The following is a 21,378-nucleotide window of genomic DNA, read 5'->3' on the forward strand; positions in this document are numbered from 1 at the left end:
AAATAGTATTATAGAATTTATTATAGAGACCCTGATTTTTTTGAGAGGGACTTAGGCTTTTTGTTTGTTTTGTTCTGTTTTTACAATTGGCCCGCATTCTGTGCAGGACCAATAGCTCATTGATCTCCATTCAGCCCTTGTTGGTGTTACATTTCCCACTTTATACATTTGCAGACTGAGGCAGGATGAAATTGGAACATTCTCCAAGCAAAGCAAATCAGTGACAGAGTCTCCTGGCTTTATATCTGAACCTCAAACCACGAGATATGCTTTCCATATGTATTTTGATCTTATCAAATTAAGTTTCTGATGAGAAAGGAAAGTTATCTAGTATTCAAGTTGGAAAATTAATTTCCCAATTTTTGTATCCTGTTGAGAACTAGTCACATTCCAGATTTATAGCTTTCAACTTTTTTTCTTCTTTGAGTGAGAACTAAATTGTAAAATATGCCCAACATTACAACTTAGGAACAGATGGGCTGATTTATTTCTAGACCTATTACAAAATAATCTTTAGGTAAGCAGTTAATCAATGCAGTGTTAGTTTCAAAACATCTGAATCTGAGGCAAATGAACTATTAAATTTAGCATGGATGGGTGACCTTTCAGGCTAAAATGTATACCCATTGTGAAGTAAGTTATTTCCTTTCTGAATTCTAAAACTTTTTTTTTTCTTTAGAAAAAATATGCTCTGTTAAATAGTGTGGCATTTTTAGCAAAATATTAAAATTTAGTGACAAGTGGCAAATTGTAAAAGCCTCAAGGACATTAACTCCCCACTGAAAATGACCCTCTCCAAATTCTAGAATTATAAACCAGTGAACCATTGAAAAATTATACACTACTTGAGTTCTTTTTTCTTGAAGTTACAGAAAGAGACTTTAGGCTGAAGATAACAGGGGTATACAGTTGTATTATTTTCTGAACATTAGTCATTAGTATGATATCATTCCTCTTCATTTCTTAAATCACACAGTAGCTAACTAATTTTCATTTGTGTTTATTCTCCCTTAACATTTCACTTCAGGCTGATACCAAGTAAGAAATGTTTTAGACCAAAAGGAAAATTTCTGTGGGAGTGATCAGGTTTTATAAGGTGAAAGAACATCTTGAACTCATAGAATCCAGAAGTGTGTTTCCTCCCTTGGTTTGCTGACAGTATGGGTATTTTGGCTTGTGGAGTGGCCCTTAGAAATATCATGGATTATGGATCAGAGGAAATAGCATGTGTGGTTTTAGTTACCACCTATTATGAATGACTTCCAAATCTATCCCAGCAACCCTGACCTCTCACTTTCTTTCTTGGCCTCTATTTCTTGCAATCTGAATAACATCGCTTGTTGGAAACATTACAAATACCAAAAAGGAACTGATGGTTTGAAGCTGATAGGAATGTGTCCTTATTTTATTTTCTTTTTTAACACCTTTGTTGAGGTATAATTGATACCCAAGAAGACTGAAATGTATATATTTGAGTTTGACTTTATGAATGCACTTGTGAAACCATCACTGCAATCAAGGTAATAGATATACTCATCACTGCTAAAAGTTTCCTTGTGTCCTTTTTATTTTTGTGTGTGATAAGAACACTTATAATGAGATCTACCCTACTAATAAAATTTTAAGTGGGCAATACAGTATTGTTAACTATAGGCATTATGTTGTATGGCAGATCTCTTTGGCATGGAACTTATCTTACACAACCGAAACTTTAAATCAATTGATTTTCCTCTCTCCCCAGTCCCTGGTAACCATTTTCTTCTCTTCCCCAGTCCCTTGTAACCATTGTTCCATTCTCTGCTTCTATAAATTTGACTATTTTTTATACTTTACATAAGTGGGATCAGGCAGTATTTGTCCTTCTGTGGCCAGCTTATTTCACTTAGCATAATGTCCTCCAGATTTATCCATATTGTTGCAAATGGCAGGGTTTTCTTTCTTTCAAAAAAAAAACCTCTTAAGTCAGCTTATGAGAAATCTACTTCTTATAAATGAGATTGACACTGTTGATCCATTGCGAGTGTAATATACTTTTTTGAGCTGTTATTTAATTAATGGTTAATTAATTAATTAAGAATTTAATCTTGTTATCTGCACCCTCTTGCACCATCATGGATGTCATTGAATATATTTATTGAACACCTACCTTATAGTTACTGTGATAGATATAGGGATTGCAAGGTGAATAAGCTAGTACCTGCCTCAGGCTACAGTGAGAGAGACAAACCTATATAAAAATTATTACCATAGAATTAATAAGCTCTTCAACTATGTACTGTCAGAATACAGAGAAGTCCAATTCTCCCAGGGGTAGAGCCATCAGATGAGAAGCCATGAAGAATTCTATCCCCCACCCCCCAAAAGAGTTGAAGTGACAGAATAGATCTAGAATAAAAGAAGGATGTCAAAACAGGGCTGGTTGAGATAACAGAGGAGGCTTAGAAAACAAGGGTCTCAAGGACTTAATGAGATTAAAGCGCAGGTCCTCAGAGAAGTATAGGAAATTGTGGTTGAAAATCAGAATGTTTTAAGTAAATAGAGGTTGAACAACGTCTCATTGTGACAAACAATCTGTATTTGGCAATATTGGCTGGAGTTAGATGAAAATCTATGGCTATGTACATGTGAAGCAAGCCAATCCTTATAGATATTAAACCCATGATCTTGGCCTCAGTATGTTTTAATCTGGTAAGCTAAACAGCTATAAATAATTTAGGGATGATTGAATCAGAAACACAGTGTAAACTTCCTTTGAAATACATCTGGAAAGGGATAAACAAGTATACTTAGTATTGTACTAACCTAGTAGTTTTGGAATTCATTAAGCCATGTTCGCAATTCAGACACAACCAAGTTGACTCATGCCTAGAAGTTATTGTCAGTTGTTATTGCTTGTGATGGTGATGGTGGTAGTGACTTTTTTTTCTTTTTAAATTTTAATCCTACTTTCTCAAGATTTATTTTTGTAGACCTGCTTTGGTCTCACCAATGTAATAAATAGATGTTCATGTTTTCTTTCTTATAAGACAGAAGAAAAGGATGACTCTCATCTGCTAACTTAATTGAATTATAGTTGTAATGAAATGCTGTGAATTCAATTGTATTAAAATTATTAGTTTATAAATCTGTCTTGACAACTATACTGCAGGTTTCTTGGTTGTAGAGATCAGTTCTTTCTCTTGAGATCCATGGAACCTAAAAACACAGTGGTGTAAAAAAAAACACAGTACCAAGCAGCTAATGGCCACTTAATTGATGCGTTTAAATATAAATGAAAGTATTTTAAAATGTCACTTTGCTTTATTAAAAACTATTAATCATTATTTTGAAAGCTACCTTTTTGGCCATATCTATGTTTTTATAATCACCAAAGATTCTTATGCTCATTAAACTTCTCAGGGTGTCAAGGATAATGGTAACAAAGTAAATGCTCCTCTTCTAATCTCTGGAATTAGCAGGGTGTCAAGGATAATGGTAACAAAGTAAATGCCACTCTTCTAATCTCTGGAATTAGCAGTAGTAACTGAAAATTTCAAAAGGAAGAGGATCTTTTATAATTTGAAGTATGATTTACATTTTCTAGATTAGTGATGGATTTCTTTATTAACAAGATTCTGACTTGGGAACTGTGAAGGATGAAGTCCTTTTATCCCCTGCCAACATCTGTGTGTGTGTGTGTGTGTGTGTGTGTGTGTGTGTGTGTGTGTGTGTGTGAGAGACAGAGAGACAGAGAGACAGAGAGAGAATCCCACTCTCTTAATCTTAACTCCTTCTGGAGCCCATTTTCAGTTAACTGTGACATGCTATTACTATACATATGACTTTTTATTTTGCTGTTGCATTATAATTGCATTAGCTACTTCAAAATAATTATTTTAAAAGACTTCATCATCTAAATTATTGGCAGTATTAGAGAATAGAGCTTTAAAAACAAGTAAATATACAGAATTTCACAAATACTGATTCTATCGTCTCATTATAGAAAATAACACTATCTTTTTCTTCTCCTTTATACTTGTATTTTAAAATAAATTTAAAAATTAAATCCTACAATAGGGCAGAAAACCAAATCTGATTTACTCTGATTTAGAAGAGTACTGAGTCCATTAGCTATAATACTCTCAAGTAATAGCTAAGGAAAGGTATGTCATGAGCTTCAGTTTTATATGTTTGAATATTTAAAAATTATTTCAGCATATATGCTTATCAACTCTATAATAGCATGAATGTGCTTTTTGACATGGAAGTATTTTCCAATTATATTTTATAATCAGCAAAAACAAGTTGTCAAAATAGAACATGTAGTCTTCTCTGTTCAGCTGTTTGAGAACTGGTTTAATGGAAAAATCACTTTAAAGGTTTGGTTTTAATTTCTTAAGGAAGGCATCTATATTGAAGTAGTGTGCAACTGAGGTCCTCTAGTGTCACAGCTGAATATGGCATCAGCTTTTAAGATTTTGTGAATTATGTGTGTGCATGTTGGAGAAAAGGACAACGAGGACAAGACAGATTACTATGGTAAACATGACTTATAGAGTCAAATGAGTTTAGAAAATTAAGTTCTTATCTTGTTAGTCAATGTCAAGGAAAATTTTTCTTTGTTTTTAAAAAGAGACAGGTCTGCATTCTTTCACATGCACATATTACCAGTATCACTATAGTTGTTTTAAAGTTCAGAATCTTTTCCTTTACAAAGTTGGTTTCTTTTTTGAGGCTGTTTAGGAAAACTCTTGTTACTTTCAAATTGTTTTTGTTTCACACATTTCCTATTTGCTTGAGTAGTTGTTGTGGCACTTTAATATGGGGGAAACATGGGGCGCCTGGGTGGCGCAGTCGGTTAAGCGTCCGACTTCAGCCAGGTCACGATCTCGCGGTCCGTGAGTTCGAGCCCCGCGTGGGGCTCTGGGCTGATGGCTCAGAGCCTGGAGCCTGTTTCCGATTCTGTGTCTCCCTCTCTCTCTGCCCCTCCCCCGTTCATGCTCTGTCTCTCTCTGTCCCAAAAATAAATAAACATTGAAAAAAAAAAATCTTCTTTAATATGGGGGAAACTGCTTGATAAAGAGAAATCATTTAAATAAGTGTTCTTTTTTTTTGAGAGAGAGCACAGGAGCAAGCAGGGGAAGGGCAGAAGAAGAGGGAGAGAGAAAATCTTAAGCAGGCTCCACACTCAGCTCAGAGTCAGGGCTTGGGGATGACCTTGAGATCATGACCTAAGCCAAAATCAAGAGTCAGATGCTTAACCTACTGAGTCTCAAATAAGCATTCCTTATAAATAGCAACTTTTATTATTTCTTTTTTTACATACTTTATGAAGAATGTCAGTTTATTGCTTTGTTTTAAAGTATGGCTGGCAACTAAGGATTACCAGACATTTGAGGAAAAAATAGTCTGAGAGAAAGAAAGCCAAGGGAAGTGGGGGAAAAAAAAAGCAAATAAAAAAAAAAAACAGAAACACCCCAGAGAAAATAAAGATAACACCCTTCTTTTCCCCTTAATTATTAACAGAATTCTAATAACTATCTTCAGAGAGATTCAAAAGAATAATGTATCCATAATCAAAAGAAAAGGATCTATTAAAGAACAACTAGAGAACAGAGCAAAGACCTTGGAAATTAAATAGTAGAAGAGATAGGACTAAAGGCCAGACTCATAGTAAATAAAACAGAAAGTTGATCTCAAGAATAGATGTAATTTTCACCTGCCCTCTAAGAGTTCTAACTAAAAGATATAGTAGAGGGAGAAAACAAAGACATAACAAATATACTTTTCCTTCTTAATTCTCCTGCTAATGCAACAATTTGAGTCTTCAGGTTAAAAGCCACACCTATTGCTTACTAACAAATGCACAAATGCCCATACTCTAGATATACTGGACTAAAATCGTAAAAGTCTAAAGATAAAGTGAAAAAGAATCCCAAGCTTCCGGAGGGGAATAACAAGGTGTCTACAACGAAATTAGATTGATATTGGACTTCTTACTATTAATAAAGGACAATAGAGAAATCTTTTGCCAAGTTTAAAGACAAGAATAAGACATTTTAAGACCATGCTTTAAAATTTCCTACTCATGCCACCCTTATGAAAAATTTTCTCATGGATGTAAATAAAAATGTAAATACAAAATTAGTAAGAAGTATAAAAATGATGATAGCTGATGATAACCTTCATAATAGAGGTATAATTATGAAATTATAGTATCCATCAAATCCTGATGACTGATACATTTTCTCTTGAGAGCTAGGGGTTAAGTGGCTTAGGAGTATATTGTTTTCTTAGTTCTACAATGAATATTTACTAATCATAGTATAGCAATGTGACAACCACTTCCCATCTGTCTCAGAGTGAAAGCCAAAGGCTTTACAATGGCCTAAATAGCCTTACATAATCTGGCTCCTTGTTATGTCTCTGCCCTCATCTCCTAACACCTTGCCCTTTGCTCACTCTACCGCATGCACAGTGGCTTTGTTGCACTTTTTGAACTGCTATGCAATCTTCCAGTTCAGGACTTGCGTCCTGTGCCCTCTGCCTGAATCACGTATTTCCCAGAGAGCTACATGTCTTTTTCACTTCCTTTAGATTTCTGCACAAATGTCATCTTAGTGATGCCTTCCTTGATCTTCCTTCTCTACATGTAATAGCAACCTGCTATCCCACATTCTCTCTTCCTTTTCCTCCTTAGCACGTAATTACTGTGTATCATATATTTACTTGTTTATTTGTTTAGCCTTCAAGAAAGGAATGTAGATTTCTTTCGTTTCATCTATAAAATTCGATAATTTAAAAATAATATAACTAATAAAAATCAGGAGTTGGGAAAGGAAAATGGGAATGTTGTAAAAGTATATTAATTATATCATCTTGCATAGCAAAGACTTAATAATGTTAACTAAAATCTAACCAGCAGAATTAAAAACAGAAGTTGCTAAGGATGGATACCTCTGGAAAGTCAGACTAGGATGAGAGGAAAGGGATTTTAGCTTTTCATGTCTTGCTCTTTCTTATGGATTTAATTTGGAGGAGGGAGTCATATTACAAATATTTTTTTGAAAATTTTCTTCAGCTTTTTTAACATCAGGTTTATTGAGCTGTAATTTACATATTTTAAAATATAACTTTTTTAGTGTACAGGTCAGTCAATTTGACAAACTCAGTAGTGTAATCATCATCAAAATCAAGAACATAACAGTTCTGTCAGGTAAATTTTCCACATATTCTCTTGCAGTCAACCCGTCCCTCCAAGCAAGCCCGTGATAATCAGTGATCTGTTATTCCATCCTTTTACTTTAATGTATGCCTTTTATTTAATGTGGGTTCCTTATAGCCTGAATATAATTGAGGCTTAATTCCTATGTAATCTGACAATTTTTATCTTTCAGTTTAGATGTTTGCATTTACATTTAATATGATGTTTGATACATCCTAATTAAAGTCTGTTATTTTCTAATTGTTCAATTTGTTCTTTGTTCTTTTTTTCCTTTTATTCTACCAGCTTTGAGGTTGACTATTTTTTTTTATTTATCTTTACTGTTGGCTTATTTATACCTTTTAAAAAATTAGTTTTAGTGATTACCTGTAGATATTTAATTTTTAAAAGTCTAATTTAAAATGTCAGGGGCACCTGACTGGCTCAGTTGGTAGAGCATGTGACTTATCTTGGAGTTGGGAGTTTGAGCCCATGTTGAATGTAGAGATTACTTACAAAAAAACAAAAATCTTTAAAAAAAAAAGCATAATATAAACCAATTAAGATAGATAGATAGATAGATAGATAAAATGTCAAAAAATGAGTAGAAAAGAAATCTGTACAAAAATGTTAATATTGATAGTTTGGGGGATTGGGTCTGAATTAGTCTTTCCCACTTTCCTTATATCATCCCTAACTTCCCATGTTAATGGTTCTTGATTTAAAAAAAAAAATGGAAAGAGATGGAAAAAGAGAGAAACTGGGCATTCCACTGGAAGATGGCTTAGGAAGAATTAAAGAGAAATGTTTGATAAATTGTCAGTTGCTAGGGGTTGTTTTGTGGATATGGAAAGTAACCTCGTGTCCATCTACCATAAAATATATTTTAGCTATTTTTCAGGAACTTAGGTATTTTGTCTTGAGCAGGAAAGGTGGTTTTCATTGACTTAGTTCTGCCTTATATTTGAAACTTCCCAGATAATTTGGCAAAGACAAACCTGTAGAAGGTTAATTGTGCATCACCAAAATTCAACTCCCTCCCTGCTGTTAGAGTAGGCTTAGAAAACTGTAGGATCTTTGCCAGATCAATTCTGTTGTAATCATAAAATCCAAAATATGTATGTAGTGGATATTTTATAAAATTTATAGATCGTATTTTCTCTGAAGAGGAATAATAAAAATACAACTCTTTCAATTTTTATAATGTCATTTCATTCTTTAAAACAGGTTCTGTATCTGCTTTGTAATTGTATCTATTGATCTGTGACTTTTTTTTTTCTTTGTAGCTACTCAAAGGTTTTGTGCATAGCATTTGAGGTACTTCAGGGTTTGCAGTATATGAACAAACATGGTATAGTACACCGGGCACTTTCTCCTCATAATATTCTTTTGGACAGAAAGGTAATTGTCAAATAATAAATTAAGTAACAAATATTTTATTTGTTATTTGTGGTTGGAAGCTACTGAAATTAGACCCACTCTATCAGAGGGTCTTTAGAATACAAATATGTTTTAATAATACTCATAATGAAATGGCTGTATGAAAGTGATATACTTGTGGCAGTTAGGAAAAAAACAACTACCTTTATGGGGCACCTGGGTGGCTCTGTCAATTAAGTGTCCAACTTCAGCTCAGGTCATGATCTTGGAGTTCGTGAGTTCTAGCCCCACATCGAGTTCTCCACTGTCAGCACAGAGCCTACTTCAGATCCTCTGTCGCCCCCTCTCTGACCTTCCTGTCCCCCCTCTCAAAAATAAATAAACAATAAAAAAAACTATCTTTAAATTTTTTAAGTCCATGTGTTTTTTTCACATGCATTATTCCTTTTTCCTCAAGATTCATTTTCTAACTTCATGTTTTGTTTTTCCTTTCATTCACTTTCTGAAAAGTATGCATTATAGCTTCCCAGTCCACTCCTCTGAATTTGCTTTCATTTTTAAAAAATGTTTATTTATTTTGAGAGAGAGAGACAGAGCGAGAGCACACACATGCATACATGGGAGGAGCAGGGGGAGAGGGATAGAGAGAATCCCAGGCAGGCTCCCTTCTTTCAGTACAGAGCTGGATGACATGGGCTCAATCTCATGGATCGTGAGATCATGTCCTGCTCTGGAATCAAAAGTTGGTCACTTAACCGACTAAGCCATCCAGGCACCCCTGAATTTGCTTTCATTTAAAGAAAACTCTATTGACACAGAGTATTTTTCTGATAGTACAACTGTTTTGCATTTTCTCCTGTTTATTATTCTTCCTCCCTATTTTTTCTTCTTTTTTTTATTCCCCATTATCTTCTTTATTTACCAACTGTTCATACCTAGTTTCCTTTTTTATTGGAGTACCACTTCTTTACTTGGAAATCTTATGGGTGATTAATAAGAAGCAAGTCAACCTCTGTAAGAGAATTATGGGTAGCAAAATGGTATATTTTCAGGAATAATCATACTTTCATTTTTTCATAAGCATTTAAAATAGCTTTGAAAGAAGTTTGTCTTGGGAATTATTTTTTATATTAGAAGGATTATTATTTTCCTCTGATTCTTTTCTAGACTTTTAATACAATTATGCTATGGTATTAAAAATCATAAAAGCTAAAATGGTACTCATTCATTTCATATTTATGGCAGTGGAGTATATAACCAATCTGAGTTGTTTTGAGATATAAATGTTTTGTAATGCTGAGAAGTAAAGTTCTTGAGAAAAAGAAAAAAAAAATTTTAAATCAACTTAATGTGTTTTAAAGTCTTAAATATCTAAAAGGAGGAAAACTTAAGAGACTTACAAAATTTATATTTGTCTTTTATTAAGAATCTCTTGTGATAATTATGGCTTTTTCAAACATTATAAATGATTGTTGGAAATCTAGCAGATTCACTAATATCTTCATGATTTGGTAACTAATATTTTCAAGTTAAGAATTCCCATGTCAGGGTTAAATTTATGACATTATGAATGGACTTGGAACTCCTTGAAAAAAAAAAAAAATTATCTTGTGAAAATTACCAAAAATGTTCCAAGCAGGGATTCAAGACAAATGAGAACATTTCTGCTTTTTTTGTTTTGTCAACATATCTGGAAAATTTTTATATTTTTATAAAAATATAAATTTAATTTTTTAAGTGTTGTTTTGAGATCTATATACAAGTAATATATATGTGTATATCTATACATACATGTATGCATATACATATACATATATTTGTAATGAGAATAAAGCAGGCTTCACACATTGGCAAATAGTTTTTATTATAGTTATGATAAAATACAATTTTTTCTTAATGTACCTCACTAATGGTGATTTCCTTACTTATGATACATAATGATATTTTTTCCTACTAATAATATTAAAATATTTAATAATGTTTTATTATTATTATTGTAGGGACATGTTAAATTGGCTAAATTTGGACTTTATCACATGACAGCTCATGGTGATGATGTTGATTTCCCAATTGGGTGAGGATATGTTTTCTTTTCTTCTGAGTTGTGTCTTAAACTTTGTAATATTTGATGAAATGTGTATTCTGTTAATGGTGATACTGCTTTCTAATAAAAAACTAGCTTTTCTTTATTAACATATTTTTATCTTCCATATACTTTTAAAAGAGTAGACAATGAGTTTTTCCCAGTATCCAAAATATATCTGATGTTGATATTTCATTGAATTGTCAGAGGCTAATAGACTATTGACCTTCTTTACCTTTTAATGCTTGATAATTAATTTTATTTCATCCAGAATTAGGTAAAATTAAGGCAAGAAGGTTGGCCAGATTCTCACTTAATGTGTGTTCCTTAAAAGACTGAGAAAAATTGTTCTCATATTATTTTCTATTGTTTCTAAGTTTAATTCCTTGTTCTCTAAGATATAATTGCATGTTAAGACTCAAACTGAGTCATTGTAGGTATCAGAGGTAATAGGGTAGAAAGTCTGTGTTTAAGTTTGGAGAGGTTTATTTGATCACTTCTGATAGAATTTTAATTTATGTCGGCCTCCAAGAAAGGAAAGTTTATTTTATCCTGTTCTCAACTAAATGCTTGTGATACAGATTTTGTGTTGTATTTATTGTGTGGTTGCTTTTTAGACATTTTAATAATATAATTCTTTTATTTTTTGAGTGTTTAGTTTTCACATTATTTTCAATACATAGAAGTTTCAAAATAGTACAAAGAATCACTCTATTGCCTTCACTTAGATTCCCCAAAGATTAACATTTCACTACTCTTGTTTTCTCTCTTTCTTTTTTCTTACTCGTATATGTGTATGTTCATATAAGTACTTTTTGTATCATTTAAGAGCAATTAATGCATATGATGGCCTTTTACCCCTAAATACTTCAGTTTGTATTTCTTAAAAAAGGAATTTTCTTACATAACCACAAAACAAGTATCAAAACAAGGAAATTAAAATTAACATAATAGTGTTATCTAATCTAGATATTTTAACCATAATGTTCAGTTGCTTTGTGATTTTTTTTAATAGTGCCCATTTGCATTTTGCTCTTTGGGCTCTCTCAAATCAGTTTTGTCACTCCATTACCAAGAATTATGGTTTGGAGTCATGGCGTGTGTTTCTGCAGGAGAACATTGCTTTAATTAGATGTTTAAAAAAAGGGATTCATTTATAATTTATCCTTTTATCTTTATAAAGTAAATTGTAAGTTTCTACCTAAAATTTTTGTTAGACCATAGCTAATAATCTTAAAATAAATTGCTTAGTCATTCCTTCTTTATTTATTAAGACAACATTTATTGAGCACCTTCTCTTCTGGCTGCTGGATGTGCAAAAATGGATAAGGTAGGTTCTTGTTCTCCAGAGGCTCATTGTTTAATGGGAAAATGTCCTCTTTTGGTGGCCTATTTATAGTAATGTACAATAAATTAATCATATAGTTTTGTATACCAAAACTTGTGGTCATAGGAAACAAGCAATTGTTTTCCAAGCATGAAAACTATCTTATAAAAATAGCCTACATTTTATTTGTTTAAAAAAAAAAACCTTTGAATGTAATAAGAATAAGTCCACAATAAAGCCCTAATGTCTTCTTTCCTATGTGATAATTGCCTTTTGAAGTACCTTTTAGGGAGCAGTAGTCTGCAGTCAAATGCTCTACCACTGTAGGGAGCAGTAGTCTGATAGGAAGTATGTGATTGCTGCTGCTGCTTCACGTTGTCTAGATCAATCTGTGTGAGAGAAGAACTCCAAAAACACAGTGTAAACAAAAATTACTTTAATTTTTTACCTTTTATTGAAAGGTGCTTTATTTAGTGATGAATACAAGAAAGGAAGTGACTTTTTGTAAAGCACACCAAGCATGTTGAAGAACCACATTTGAATTTAAAATGCTTGGGTAGAATTGGTCTTGTGTGCCATTTGTTCTGGTTTACTTTGAAGTCTTGAACCCAAAGGGTCTGACCAGAAAGTATCAAAGAGCAAAATGTGAAACATTAGCCAGGAAAAATAAAGTGATCAAACAGCTAAGGCATGAAAGAAAATATTTACACCAGAAGAAGCTTGCCGTTGATTCAAAAGACAAATATTGAGGAACAACAAAGTAAAATGTTAACATCTGTTTCAGAATATTGTAAAGAGTTAGAAATTGGACATTCATTTCAGTTGGCCAGTAGCTTAATACCTTGTTAAAACATCAAACAGATAATGAAAGCCACTTTTGTTTACCTCACTAGTCATACTTAAGGCAGAGTTCTGTTAATTTTCTTTGAGTGTTGAAATGCTATGCTAAAGAAGAAACACTTGTTAAAAGAAGAGTGTCTATATTTAAAATCAATCCTAGGGTTTATTATTTTAATTAGTTTAATTATTTCTTGATTTGAAGGGAAATTCAAATTTTTGGAGCAAGGATCACCTCTATGCTTCTAGAGATTACCAGTTGGAAGTTTTAGGTATAATGATTTACCCATAGCATTGCTTGATTTTTAACTACCCACAGCATTATTTTTGGATAAGATATGCTGGAAATCAGGATTAAAAATAAACAGTTTGCCTTCTAGATGTATTATGGTGATGATGATTAGAAATACAGTGTTGTATTTGCATCATATTTTCCATTTTTATAAAAACATCTTTAGGTACTAATATTTATAACAGTTTGGTGAGGTAGACATTATTATTCCTATTTTCAGATTAAGAAACCACAGTTCTATGTAGAACTGAAACTGCAATACAGGTATTATAATAATACCAAAGACATACTTCTTCCACTAGGCTGCAATTGTTTCCAGAGATATCATTTAAAAGAGCAATATGATCACGTTAGGGTAAAATAACATAATAGAAATTTGTACATGAGAGGAAATATATGAGCAAATTAAAGGTGGATATTAGTAGCATCATCATCATCATCATTGTATTAAAATGGAAATTTAAAAACCTAATTTACCCATTTGAATTTAAGGTATATTCTCTGATTTAATTGACTTATATTTTACATGTCAGTTAAGTACTGGCCATCATAGTGTGAGGAGGTGGCTATAGACTAACACAGGAAGAGAAATGAAACTAATATTTGAGTGTCTACATTGCATATATTACATAGATGTTCCATATACTTATACATTTTTATTGTCATTATTGCAGGGTGCCATAATAATCTAATATCCTAGAATTGAAAAGGCCAGATAATTGTGCTCATGACTAAGTCTGATGACAAATGAAGAAAGGGTATGCACCTATGCAATAAGTAGGGCAGAATTCTACTCATTTTCATTTCTAAAGCTGTTTGTGTTTCTTTTAAAAAAAAAATATATATATATATATATATATATATTTTTTTTTTTTTTGAGAGAGAGAGAGATGGAGGGGCTGGGGAGGGACAGAGAGAGGGAGACACAGAATCTGAAGCAGGTTCCAAGCTCTGAGCTGTCAGCAGAGCCCAACATGGGGCTTGAACTCACAGACCACAAGATGATGACCTGAGCTGAAGTCAGACACTTAACAGACTGAGCCACCCAGAAGAACCTGTTTTTGTTTCTTTTGTTTATAGGTAGTAAGATTTAAATTTAGTACTTCTCAATATATCTGAAACTTATGTACTGTCTGCTTTTTAAATCACCTGTAAAGGGGCATCTGGGTGCTTCAGTCAGTTAGGTGTCCAACTCTTGATTTTGGCTGAGGTCATGATCTCATGGTTTGTGAGATCAAGCTCCACCTCGGGCTCTGTACTGTCACTGCAGAGTCTGCTTGGGATTCTCTCTCTTGCTTTCTCTCTGCTCCTTCCCTGTTCACACACACGCATCCTCACTCCCACTCTCAAAATAAACAAACTTTTAAAAAATTGTCTGTAAGGTAGTCTTAATGGACGTTTTTTAAAGGAAATGTTATTTTTTAGCACAAATTAACTGAGCACATCTTACAATTAAAATGTGTTGGTAGTTGCAGAGGATTTATAAAAGTGAATATGATACACAGATGCCCTCAAATTGTGGTTTTTTTGAAGGAGGGTAAATTTTTGTTTACTAAGTATTATAAACATAGAAAAAAACAAAACATAAAAATGGGTAGTATTACATATTGTGTATAGTCCATTACATACATATGAAACAAGTAAAATAAGTATCTTATAGTCATTAGAGAACCATAAAGATACAGAGAAAATATCATGGGGATTCACTGAGAGAAGAAATAATTTCCATCTCAACAAATCAACTTAAGATTTTATGGAATTATTCATAAAATGAATTCATTAGAAAATTAAAGTTAGAAGTTTGACACATTTTATAGAGTATACTGTTTATAAAGGCTTTGTCTGTTTTTAAATGTTTTATTTATTTTTGTGAGAGAGAGAAAGCACAAGCGGGAGAGACAGAGAATCTGAAGTGGGCTCTGTGCTGACCACAGAGAGCGGATATGGGGCTCAAAGTCAGGAACACGAGATCATGACCTGAGCCAAAGTTGGATGCTCAACCACTCAACCAACTGAGCCACCCTGGAGTTCTAAGACTTTGTCTTTTTTATTAAATAAAATGGCTTACATTTTTGAGTTTAGAAGACAGAAGGTAGGTATTTTAGTCTGATAGGAAGATATTTTACACAATAATATGATTTTCTTACCAATTCCTTTATATTTGCTGTTGAATTTCCTGCTAAAACTTTTCCTGTACTTGGGGCATCTGGGTGGCTCAGTTGGTTAAGTGTCTGATTCTTAATTTTAGCTCAGGTCATGATCTCATGGTTTGTGGGTTTGAGCCCACATTGGGCTCTGCATTGACAGTGCAGAGTCCACTTGGGATTCTTTCTCTCTCTCTCTCTCTCTCTCTCTCTCTCTCTCTCTCCCTCCCTCCCTCCCTTCCTCCCTCCTTCCCTCCCTCCCTCCCTCCCTAAATATTCAGATGGCTTAGGAAATCTATAAACATAATTTAATAGAGCATATATCAGTAATAATATATCAGAAGTAAAATTCAGTCATTTCTCTGGATTCTTACAAACATCTGATAGATTTAACATCGCAACATTTTCATTAAAATTTTTTCTTAATAAAAAAGAACTATGTGGGGGCGCCTGGGTGGCGCAGTCGGTTAAGCGTCCAACTTCAGCCAGGTCACGATCTCGCGGTCCGTGAGTTCGAGCCCCGCGTCGGGCTCTGGGCTGATGGCTCAGAGCCTGGAGCCTGTTTCTGATTCTGTGTCTCCCTCTCTCTCTGCCCCTCCCCCGTTCATGCTCTGTCTCTCTCTGTCCCAAAAATAAATAAACGTTGAAAAAAAAAAAAAAAAAAAAAAAGAACTATGTGAATACTTCCTTAATGTAGTGAAAATCATCCATTTATCTATATCTGCCTGTTATTAGAAAGAGAGACTGATCTCAACCCAAAGTTTTCAGGTTTTAAACACAATATTTATTAACACCACTGTCATTTGACAATGTATTCCTGGTACTAATGAATGTAGTTGCACAAGGAAAAGAAATCAGATAAATATCAACAATGGAAAGAAGATAAAATTATTATTTCTCAGTGAAATTACTAGAAACAAAAGTTCTAGGAATGCAAGGTTGGTTAAACATCAGGGAATCAATGTATTTAAACTCATTAGCATATAAATGAAAAGAATCATATGTTCCATTTGTAATAAATACAGAAGAGGTATTCAAAAATTTTCAAAATTTATTCATGGTTAACACCAATAGAAAGTTTTGCACTAAGAGCTATAATGATAGAAAGGAGGAAACAAAACTGTTACTTTAAACAAATCAGGTAAGCACAACTGATTTGATTATCTACAAGACTACTCAAAAGAATTCTCCCATAAAAGATGAGGGTTTAGTGAGGTTGTAGATATAAAATTAATACAAAGAAATTACTTACAAATCAGCAAAATATATACAATACCTGATAAGAAACTAATCAGGTATGTTTAATATCTCTGTGAAAGAAACATAAATCCTTTTTAAAAGACATTACAAAAGGCCAAAGTAAATATAGAGATATCGTGTTCATAGAGTGTTAGGGTCAGTATCAGAAAGATGCCAATTCTTCCCACCCTGTTCTACATTTGACCTAATTTCAATGAAAATTCCAGCTCTGTGTGTGTGTGTGTGTGTGTGTGTGTGTGTGTGTGTGTGTGTGTATTAGAGAGAAACCTTGACAAGATAGTTTTATATATATGTAAAACTATATATATAATTATTTATGTATGATATAAATATTAAGTTAATAATATTAATATATTATTATGATAATATTTAATTATTAGTTAAGTTAATAATATAAAAATGGTGGGTCATTATTAAAAATATATAAATATATAAAAATTAAAAATAACTATAATAAGAATATAATATATATTATTTATATAATATACATTTATACATTATTATAAGTTAATATAAATAAGAACATTATTATATATTATTTATTAATTAAATTATATGCTATACACAATTATATTTATTAAATATTAAATTAATAATATAAATAATAACTATATTATAACAATATTATTTAATTGTTAAATTAATAGTATAAAACTATAATATAAATAATGTAACTATTAAATATAAAATTAAATAAAAGTACCTAGACACTCTTGCAGAGAAATTAAAAGATGTGTGTGTTTTGAGAGGATTTAATTTAGCAATATTGGCAATTATTTATGTAATGTTATAGACTTAAAAGAGTACAATGGTACAGTGTTAGGCAAGCTTACCAATGGAACAAAATAGGGAGCCAAGATGCATACCAACATGTATGTAGAGATTTTATTTGTGGTAGAAACTGGTACTATGGACTACTTGGGGGGAAATAGGGTATCAATAAATAGATTAGATCTCAATTGATTATCTGTGTAGGAATGAAACTTCCAAAATGTCCTTCACAGTTTGGTCAAATAAATTAAGTGCATCAATACAATGAAATTTTTCAGTTTTCAAAGAGAATGAGGCAAATCTACACTTATTTTTATAGAATGATCTCTAAAATGAGCTCTAAGTGGAAAAACAAAGGTGTGCAGAGTAGTGTGTATAGTATGCTGCCCCATGGAACAGTGGTGATGGATGGTCAAGTTTATCTCTATATAAATATGTATGGGTGCCTGGAGTACAGAGATGGGAGAGTCTTACTTTTCAATGTATGTATTTTTAAAGATTTTGACATTCCGACTACTTAAAAGAATACATACTATTTTCAAAGATAAAATGTACTTTAAATAATAGGTGTAGGGAGAAGACAGGAAGTAAGAAGGAAAGGAAAAACACCTGGAAACAGAATGCTGGAAGAAGGCATGTGTCAGAAAGAGAAGAAAACAAAGAGAAGAACTACAGCTTCAGAGAGACATAGTAGCTTTAAAATTATTTGAGACTCATACATATTTTCTCTTGATTCTAGACACGAAGACCTGTATTATGATGGTTAGTTTAGAATTCTTCCTTGCAAAGTTTGTTAATTTATTTTCCCTGGACTTTTACTTAGATCTTACCATACTGATTGTAAAAATGTAATATTACTTTTACCCCTTTGTAGTTTGTAGTAATTGTTCATTTATTTAATGTATCATTTTAGGTATCCATCATACTTGGCACCCGAGGTAATTGCACAAGGAATTGTCAAAAGCACTGATCATATGCCAAGTGAAAAGCCATTGCCATCTGGCCCCAAATCAGATGTGTGGTCTCTTGGAATAATTTTATTTGAGCTTTCTGTGGTATGTATAAAGAAATATTAAACTAAAAAGAAATTGTATGCTTATTAGAATAAGTTTTTTGGATAGGAAAACTACTTAACCATAATACATTTTTGCTTTCTGGATTGACTAGGTATGAGGGAAAAACACATAAATCTATTTGACTTGTTAAAAAATCTTGTTTGACAATTTATTTGCATATATTTTGGTATCTTTAGAAGTGTTTGTTTTGTACTTTTGCTAAGTATGAAAAAACTTACACCATACTAAGTGTAAAAAATTAAACAGTTCCAGAAATGTTTACTCTAAAGCTGCTTATACTCTTTGCATGCTCTCTCTCCATTCTGTGGTATTCTTTCTTCCCTAAATACCTTCTTCTCTCCTGTTCTCTTATATTTTCTAGAAGACTCACTTTGTAGTGGACTTATGTTTTATGAGACCTTTCCTAGATACCCTCTTTATTTATTAGGGCAAAGACTAAGCTGATATTAAAAAGAAAGAACTTAAAAATATAGTAGCTTAGAGAACATAGGTGTTTTTCTGCCTCTTGTAACACTCCACATCATGCAGAAATCCAGAATTTGGCTCTGTCAATCTCAAATGTCTGGTTTCCAAAGCCGATTTCTTTATCACCATGTTTAGCCATAGGGAAGGAGGGGAGTGAGTTCATGGTACTGTCTTTAAGAAGATGATCTGGGTACCTGGGTGTCTCAGTCATTGAGAATCCAGCTTTTGATTTTGGCTCAGGTCGTGATCTCATGGTTCATGAAATCAAGCCCTGCATTGGGCTCCGCACTGACAGTGCTGAGCCTGCTTGGGATTCTCCCTCTTCCTCTCTCTCTGCCCCTCTCCTGCTCATGTTCTTTCTCTCAAAATAAATAAATAAACATGAAAAATAATTTTTAAAAACAATGATCTAAAAGTGCAGATATCAACTCTACTTTTCATTGGTGACAGTTTACTTAAGTGGCTACGTTATAGGTACAAGGGAGACTAAGAAATGTAGTCTTTAGCTGGACACATAAATATTGAGGAAGAAGATGAGAATGAATTTAGAGGGACAAAAAACAGCCTGTCATGGCCAAGATGAAAATAATTTTGGAGGAACAACTAACGATCTGTCAATCCTGCTTCCAAATAACTACCAGCATTAGGTCCTTATCTTCTTTGCTCTTCTATTATGACATGTGTCACATGTGCCTACTTTACTTGGACAATGAGATCTTTAGAAGCAGAAATTTTTCATCTATACTGTATAATTGTTGGAAAAATGAAATACTACATATATATAAAGTACTTAGTATAGTATGTTATATAGCAAATGGTCCCTGGATGTTATCTTTTATTATGATATTACAATATTTTATGATTAAGAAAAATATTTTATGATTAAAATCATAATATTCATAATAACATGGTAGTTTACCTGTTGGCACAGCTTTTTCTAAGGGAAAATACCAGATTTTCTGATTCTTTGCTATTCTCTGTCTAGACCATTTTACTTTTCATTGGTATGAAATAATGATAAATCTCATTGTTGTTTAAAATCATAGCCTAGGGCACCTGGGTGGCTCAGTTGGTTAAGCATCCGACTTCGGCTCAGGTCATGATCTCGTGGTTCGTGAGTTTGAGCCCCGCATCACGCTCTGTGCTGACACCTCAGAGCCTGGAGCCTGCTTTGGATTCTGTGTCTCCCTCTCTCTGCCCCTTACCCACTCACACTCTGTCTCTCTCTCAAAAATAAATAAACATTAAAAAACTTTTTAAAAAGTCATAGCCTAAATGAAAAATCTTACTGAAATGTGAATGTGAAGTATATGGAAGTGTAAATTTGAAATGTACAACTTTTCTGTTTTTAATTTTTGTTTTTAACGTTTATTTATTTTTGGGACAGAGAGAGACAGAGCATGAACTAGGGAGGGGCAGAGAGAGAGGGAGACACAGAATCGGAAACAGGCTCCAGGCTCTGAGCCATCAGCCCAGAGCCCGACGCGGGGCTCGAACTCACGGACCGCGAGATCGTGACCTGGCTGAAGTCGGACGCTCAACCGACTGCGCCACCCAGGCACCCCAACTTTTCCTTTTTATTACGTAATCTATATCTAAACTCTGTATTAATGATCAGGGTATATGTCCTGTGAGTAATTCAGTTCAACAAATGTAGATGAGTATTTACTGTGTGTATAGCATCATGACAAATGCAGCAAGAGATAAACTGTGTTTAAGACACATTGTCAAGAAGCTTATAATTTACAAAAATCCATAAACTTAGAAGATAAACTCAGAAAAGCTATGTGAATTCCAAGAAAGGAAATATTCATTTCATAATAGGGACTTCATGACATTGTAAGTGATACTTACGTTACACAGTCTAGTTTTAGAATGGCATACTGAATATAAGCTTAAATCTTCCTACTTCATCAAACCTTTAGAATTGATATAAAATATTAAGATATAAATTAATAGCACACTAACAACTAAAAAGGGAACTTTTGGTATGCTAAAAATCCTAGGAAATAGATGAGAGGCTATACCAAAGCCGTTTTGCTAGGAAGCTCTTACCGTATCACCAGAAAGGCAGTACAGCCACTGTGCCACCCAGAAGTTTCCATAGTCCAAAAGATGTATAGGAAAATTTGTATTAAGAGGTGAGAACATTTCTAAGAAATACCAAACACCTAAAACAATACATCTACAATATGATACATGCAATAAATACATACATCTACAATAAAAAAGAAACAACAAGAAGAATTTACACCATTGAAAGGACTTTAAAATAAATGTACATGTTTTTTAGGAGATAAAGAAAACAATGCCATTTGTGAAACAATTATAGAAACTCTGAGTCAAGACATTTGCTGAAAAGAACAAGAACCAGTTAAGGGTTTTAAGGAAAAAAAATGTAACTATTGAAATAAAGAACTAAAGAGATGGATCATAAGAAACTAGACACACTGAACATGGAAGATGAAGCTGAGTAACTCTCCCAGAATATGTCACAAAGAAATAAGGAAGTTGAAAATATAAAAGAAATTTAATTTTTTTAATGTTTATCTATTCTTGA

General features: G+C 33.0%; 1 protein-coding gene across 9 annotated transcripts in view; it reads left to right on the forward strand.

Annotated features, from left to right (window-relative positions):
- TBCK (TBC1 domain containing kinase) overlaps nt 1-21,378 on the forward strand; it is a 220,534-nt gene that overhangs the window by 51,331 nt on the left and 147,825 nt on the right. For 7 of the 9 annotated variants that reach the window (XR_006710750.1, XM_045471153.1, XM_045471148.1 and 4 more), the window contains 3 exons: nt 8,470-8,584; nt 10,564-10,637; nt 18,191-18,332. Coding sequence is in view for 8 of the 9 variants with exons in the window: in XM_045471153.1 (XP_045327109.1) it covers nt 8,470-8,584; nt 10,564-10,637; nt 18,191-18,332 (331 nt within the window). In the remaining variant the exon portion in view is untranslated. Of the gene's footprint in view, nt 1-317; nt 323-7,672; nt 7,679-8,467; nt 8,585-10,563; nt 10,638-15,078; nt 15,195-18,190; nt 18,333-21,378 lie in introns of those variants that run through there. The other 2 variants (XM_045471160.1, XM_045471168.1) reach the window with 2 other exon arrangements.

Source organism: Leopardus geoffroyi, chromosome B1, assembly GCF_018350155.1.
Source record: "Leopardus geoffroyi isolate Oge1 chromosome B1, O.geoffroyi_Oge1_pat1.0, whole genome shotgun sequence".
NCBI lineage: Eukaryota > Metazoa > Chordata > Mammalia > Carnivora > Felidae > Leopardus > Leopardus geoffroyi.